The sequence below is a fragment of the Protomyctophum parallelum genome (genome assembly GCF_964188405.1).
Source record: "Protomyctophum parallelum genome assembly, chromosome: 2".
Classification (NCBI taxonomy): domain Eukaryota; kingdom Metazoa; phylum Chordata; class Actinopteri; order Myctophiformes; family Myctophidae; genus Protomyctophum; species Protomyctophum parallelum.
In genome coordinates this window covers 17,883,006-17,890,058 of record NC_139699.1, presented here as the reverse complement: position 1 = coordinate 17,890,058, position 7,053 = coordinate 17,883,006, and the positions used below count along the sequence as shown (strand labels likewise).

Genomic DNA, 7,053 nt, shown 5'->3' with positions numbered 1-7,053 from the left:
TACGGTAAGTGCAAACAAATTGCCTTGTCGTATTGTGCATTAAAATCTCTGAGTTTCTTTTGGCAGTTCACACTTTTCCTTAAGCAGCAACAAACTTTCCTCATAGTAAAATAGTTGATATAAATTCTATATTCTATATTTCTTTGCTTCTAAAATTGAATCCACCACAGTTTTGAATGGCCAGTGATATTGCTTTGATATATTTACAGCTAAAGTAGACTAAACTTGCCTTGGTAGTGCAATCCCCTGACGTTAAGCTTATCACATCCTTTTCTTATTGTCTTTATTTTTTTTGCCCTTTTCATTTTCCACCCAATTTAGTTCTGCCAATCCCCCCCCCCCCTTCCCCATCACTGCTGACACCCACTGGTTGGTCCTGGAGAGGTTGGTATAAAACCAAATATCCTCGGGTACACATGACATCACCATGGCATCACCATGACATCACCAGTCACAACGACTTTTCACCCGACAGTGAGGAGAAGTTTCACCCCCACGGTGTAGCACATGCTACCCCACGGTGTAGCACATGCTTCCCCACGGTGTAGCACACGCTGCCCCACGGTGCAGCACACGCTGCCCCACGGTGTAGCACACGCTACCCCACGGTGCAGCACACGCTACCCCACGGTGCAGCACACGCTGCCCCACGGTGTAGCACAAGCTGCCCCACGGTGTAGCACACGCTGCCCCACGGTGCAGCACACGCTACCCCACGGTGCAGCACACGCTACCCCACGGTGTAGCACACGCTACCCCACGGTGTAGCACACGCTACCCCACGGTGTAGCACACGCTACCCCACGGTGTAGCACACGCTACCCCACGGTGTAGCACACGCTACCCCACGGTGTAGCACACGCTACCCCACGGTGCCCAAACAGGCACCCAGACCAACTGGTAGGTGTCTCTAACGCAGCGACAGAGAGAACGCTTCCCCGCCTGGCTTCCCAACGGTGAGCACGCCACGGTCAAATGTGCTTGTTGGGAGTGGCCAGCCAATATCACATCCTTTTTCATTTCCTCAATCAGTCGTCACGCTGAATGCCAAGGCATGAAACGCTTGGAATAGGCTGTGCTCCATACCCGAGCTGACAGCAGGGACTCAAAGTGTTCTTCATCTCAAACAAAAAGCTGCAAGCCTGCCTGATACGCTGTAGAATAACAGGCATATAAAGGTATATGAAAGAATGGATGGATGGATACATCCTCCACTACCAGGCACTTAGTTCACACTGTGGTCCACATTATTGATGTCATTTAACAAGCCGAGTCGAGTCAAAGTCATGTCTCTGCCCTCATAGCTACTTGGCGGCACCTTCTAGAGTTACAGTTTTGATGATGATTTTGGCACACCCCAACCTCAGAATTCAAGGTTCAGAGGTCATGCATCAGAGATGCAGCTCTGGATCTTGTCCAGCCAGACTTGGGCGCTGGCTGCGTCTGAAGCACAGAAGTTGTAAACACGCTTGCTGGTCTTCAGCTGCAGAGAGACAACATTCAGACATCATTAGATATTAGACTTAACTGGCTGACAAACACTGTAGAAGCTAGTGGGGGAAACAGTCAACATTGTAGAAGCTAGTGGGGTAAACAGTAAACATTGTAGAAGCTAGTGGGGTAAACAGTAAACATTGTAGAAGCTAGTGGGGTAAACAGTAAACATTGTAGAAGCTAGTGGGGGAAACAGTAAACATTGTAGAAGCTAGTGGGGGAAACAGTAAACATTGTAGAAGCTAGTGGGGGAAACAGTAAACATTGTAGAAGCTAGTGGGGTAAACAGTAAACATTGTAGAAGCTAGTGGGGTAAATGGTAAATGGTAAATGGTGCATTTATATAGCGCCTTTATCCAAGGCGCTTTACAGAGATTGTGCATTACATTCACCCATTCATACACCGATGGCAGCGGAAACCATGCAAGGCACCAACTAGCACATCGGGAGCAATTAGGGGTTCAGTGTCTTGCCCAAGGACACTTCGACAGTAACTCTGGGGGAGCCCGGGTTCGAACTGGCAACCTTACGGTTACCATCCAGGCACTCTACCCCTGAACCACCGCCGCCCCTTGCTAAACGGGGTACCGCTACTGTAAACAGTAAACATTGTAGAAGCTAGTGGGGGAAACAGTAAACATTGTAGAAGCTAGTGGGGGAAACAGTAAACATTGTAGAAGCTAGTGGGGGAAACAGTAAACATTGTAGAAGCTAGTGGGGGAAACAGTAAACATTGTAGAAGCTAGTGGGGGAAACTGTAAACATTGTAGAAGCTAGTGGGGGAAACTGTAAACATTGTAGAAGCTAGTGGGGGAAACAGTAAGAGGTAATACTGGCAGTGTGCGCGCGCACACGCACGCACGCACGCACACGCACGCACACAGCTAACGTGAACTAAAATTTATTAGAAGATGTAACCCAGGTAAATTAACGGGTGACTAGTTGTTACAGTACTTTATAGTTGATCTGTCCAAAGTTAGCCAAACTCTGCAAATAGTTTATTACCGGTATGCGGTTTGGTTTGTCCAGCATGGAGTCTTTTTTTATCTGGACACGATAAAAAGTAATCATGTTGCTTGAATCGTGGGGAACACTTCTCTGATTTATGAACATGGAATGTGTTGAGGTTGACATGTCTGTGTCCACACCTACTGATATACTGCATATTGTTACAATCCATTGCACATTTTGCCTCCAGGGTCGTCGATTATTCGAGGTTCTATAATTTATTTGACAGCCCTAATAATTTCTAGTTTACTTTCTGTATTACTTGAAAACGCGTCAAAACATCATTGACTGCAACTCCTTTCTAAGTACGAATAGGATTTTCATTTTCTGGACTGAATAGTGATCACTGAAGTAATGTTAACATTGACGTTATCCTAGTTTTACTGAAGTAATGTTAACATTGACTTTTTCCTAGTTTTACTGAAGTAATGTTAACATTGACGTTATCCCAGTTTCACTGAAGTAATGTTGATATTGACGTTATCCCAGTTTCACTGAAGTAATGTTAATATTGACTTTATCCCAGTTTCACTGAAGTAATGTTAACATCGACTTTATCCCAGTTTCACTGAAGTAATGTTACCATTGACTTTATCCCAGTTTCACTGAAGTAATGTTAACATTGACTTTATCCCAGTTTCACTGAAGTAATGTTACCATTGACTTTATCCCAGTTTCACTGAAGTAATGTTAACATTGACTTTATCCCAGTTTCACTGAAGTAATGTTAATATTGACGTTATCCCAGTTTAACTGAAGTAATGTTAATATTGACTTCATCCCAGTTTCACTGAAGTAATGTTGATATTGACTTTATCCCAGTTTCACTGAAGTAATGTTGACATTGACTTTATCCCAGTTTCACTGAAGTAATGTTAATATTGACGTTATCCCAGTTCAACTGAAGTAATGTTGATATTGACTTTATCCCAGTTTCACTGAAGTAATGTTGATATTGACTTTATCCCAGTTTCACTGAAGTAATGTTACCATTGACTTTATCCCAGTTTCACTGAAGTAATGTTAATATTTACTTTATCCCAGTTTCACTGAAGTAATGTTAACATTGACTTTTTCCTAGTTTTACTGAAGTAATGTTAACATTGACGTTATCCCAGTTTCACTGAAGTAATGTTAACATTGACTTTTTCCTAGTTTTACTGAAGTAATGTTAACATTGACGTTATCCCAGTTACACTGAAGTAATGTTGATATTGACGTTATCCCAGTTTCACTGAAGTAATGTTAACATTGACTTTATCCCAGTTTCACTGAAGTAATGTTACCATTGACTTTATCCCAGTTTCACTGAAGTAATGTTAACATTGACTTTATCCCAGTTTCACTGAAGTAATGTTAACATTGACTTTATCCCAGTTTCACTGAAGTAATGTTAACATCGACATTATCCCAGTTTAACTGAAGTAATGTTAATATTGACTTCATCCCAGTTTCACTGAAGTAATGTTGATATTGACTTTATCCCAGTTTCACTGAAGTAATGTTGATATTTACTTTATCCCAGTTTCACTGAAGTAATGTTGACATTGACTTTATCCCAGTTTCACTGAAGTAATGTTGATATTGACTTTATCCCAGTTTCACTGAAGTAATGTTAACATTGACTTTATCCCAGTTTCACTGAAGTAATGTTAACATTGACTTTATCCCAGTTTCACTGAAGTAATGTTACCATTGACTTTATCCCAGTTTCACTGAAGTAATGTTAATATTGACTTTATCCCAGTTTCACTGAAGTAATGTTGATATTGACTTTATTCCAGTTTCACTGAAGTAATGTTGATATTGACTTTATCCCAGTTTCACTGAAGTAATGTTGATATTGACTTTATCCCAGTTTCACTGAAGTAATGTTAACATTGACTTTATCCCAGTTTCACTGAAGTAATGTTAATAAAACAGAGTTACTCACGTCAAAGAAGGCCTTTTCACTGATGTGTTTCGGAGCCCCTATAGTCGGGGCTGCCATCAGCACTGACTCCACCTCGGCCAGATCTATGTGGCCCCTGCAGTTAGTGTCCTCCCCGGTGTCATAGTACCGCAGCTGCGCGCGCGCACACACACACACACACACACACACACACACACACACACACACACACACACACACACACACACACACACACACACACACACACACACGTTTAACTAATAATTTTTACAGCGGAACTTGTTGATTTAGCTAGAAGAACATTGTGTCGCCAAACTCACCTGGTGTTTCGTGATGTCTAACACGAACCAGCGAGGTTTCCAGGCTTTCAGCAATGCACCTCGTTTGTATAAAATCCCCTCATAGGACCTGAAAAAGTAGTAGTTGTAGTTTGTTGTTTTTGGCTCTAGATAGCAAGTGAGTGGCAGTAAAAAACAGTGACTGAACATACTGTACTTAAACCTGATTATATCCACCACTCCAAAAGGTGGTGATGTTTTGCAAATCCTTGCAGTAACTTAGATTTAGCTCATTCTTTCATTCATTCATTCATAAAATTTAGGCATTTAGCAGACGCTCTTGATCCAGAGCGACTTACATTTAAGCAAAAACAAAAGCATGTCATACATCACATATATAAAAAGTAGTTATCATGAATCATGAATAAACTAAGAACGTAACAGTGGAGTATCCATGTCAACTATACTATACTATATTATTATACAATATACATGTGTACTATAAAGTGCTATGACTACATAAAATGTAATTCTAGTGCTGTCTACGTAACGAGCTATAAGTCTGTCTAAAATACTATCTAAGTCGACATAAAATGCTAACTAAGGGGCTAGGCTAGGGCAAGTGCTACGGGCCATGGTGGAGTCTGAAGAGGTGGGTTTTCAGACTGCGGCGGTAGTCTGAAAACGCACTAACCGGTTCTCCTCGTTCTTTGGCGTGAACTGGTTGTAGAGCGTGGCGGCCCGACGGTTGACGCCGTTGGTGGCGGCGGCGGTAGGACTTGGAGGCGGGACCATCCCGCTGTCTGGGAGGTGCATCATGGAGCGGCGCTGGAAGGCCTGCAGGCCGGAGGTGGGGATCAGACCGGAGACGGACACCGACGTCTTACGGAGCTGGAGACAGACACACAGACACAGACACGCGCGCGCACACACACACACACACACACACACACACACACACACACACACACACACACACACACACACACACACACACACACACACACACACACACACACACACACACACACCATTAGGACCTGAGGCCGACAAATGCCTTCTAATTCTCACTTTCAAGATTTTTTAAAGATGTAAAAACCAGTGGTGCTGTACTGTACTCGTGCTGTAGTACTGTACTGTACAAGCCCTCCTCCCTGGCCTGTGTGTGTGTGACGCTGCGCAACAGTGCCATCCAGTGGAATTAGTGAGGTATTTCAGATTTTCGTGCTCAGACGGACAGACAGACACAGGGACACACATAGCTATGCAATGGAGTCGATGCACCACTCAAAAAATAAATAATGCAGATCTGATATTTTCACTTTTTTATTTTGTATTTGAATAACATTTAAAATTAAAAGATACAGAATGCAATGAAAATATTTTATGTCAGAAGTTGATTGCTAAAACCCTGAGGAAGACCACTTGTTGGCCCAAACTATAAAACGGTCTTGGACTTCATGTTGCCAGAGAGTGACGTCAGTGATCTATGACATATTTATGACTTTATGACTACAAATGTGGGCAAGGTTTCAGCCTGATTGTAAAGTTAAATATGTCAGAGAATATAAAACTATGTGGGGGAAAAAAAAACACACGTTTGTATTACTATACTTGTGAGGACATTGAAAATAGCCAAGAGTATTAGATCTACAAGCTCACACTGTTGTGAGCCTGTAGATCTGCAATTGTCTTGGTGTGTGACAATGCCACCCTTTTCTCTACATTTAATAGAGAAAACTAAAATCCTACACCTAACCATCATTTCTAAATGTCTAACTGTAATAGTGTTAAACACTAACGCCAACCTGAATCCTTTTTCAGACCAGGATAATGGTCATCACGATGTCTATTTATTAAATACTATAGTAACATACACGCACACACACACGCATAAACACACGTACGTATGCGCATGCACACACACACACACACACACACACACACACACACACACACACACACACACACACGGTATTGTATTATGATCAACACTCACATTTCCCTCCTGCTTCAGGTCTTCCTGAATGCTGACTCGGACTCTCTCCAGCGTGGCCTGCCACCTCTCTGGCGCCTGGCTCAGCTCCGCCTCCAGCTTTTCAATGTCCTGAAAGAATGGAGGGAACAGAGGCTGTAGTAGAACAATGCTTTGTGAGGGTAGGTACCCTCACAAAGCAAGCGATTTGAAAGAGAGGAAAATGAAAGACAAAATATAATCGCTGCTGTACTGTCCATATTTTAACTTTTTGTGGGTGTTTATTCTTTCGTAAATTAAAGCCCTACATGATCATACTACAGCATCACACACGCCCGTTTTCCATCGGGGTTGGCCGGTTCCGCTCTTTTTTCCCCTAATTTAGA

The 7,053-nt window shown here is 42.5% G+C and overlaps 1 protein-coding gene across 1 annotated transcript in view; it reads right to left on the bottom strand.

Annotated features, from left to right (window-relative positions):
• Window positions 1-380: 380 nt before the first annotated feature.
• The window catches only part of sbf2 (SET binding factor 2), a 192,697-nt gene continuing 186,024 nt past the window's right edge, over window positions 381-7,053 (bottom strand). The window contains exons 38-42 of the mRNA XM_083794214.1: window positions 6,692-6,799; window positions 5,387-5,583; window positions 4,735-4,822; window positions 4,436-4,567; window positions 381-1,483 (exon numbers count right to left, since the gene is read on the bottom strand). Of these exons, the coding sequence (XP_083650340.1) occupies window positions 1,385-1,483; window positions 4,436-4,567; window positions 4,735-4,822; window positions 5,387-5,583; window positions 6,692-6,799 (624 nt within the window). The 3' untranslated portion in view covers window positions 381-1,384. The remainder of the gene's footprint in view (window positions 1,484-4,435; window positions 4,568-4,734; window positions 4,823-5,386; window positions 5,584-6,691; window positions 6,800-7,053) is intronic.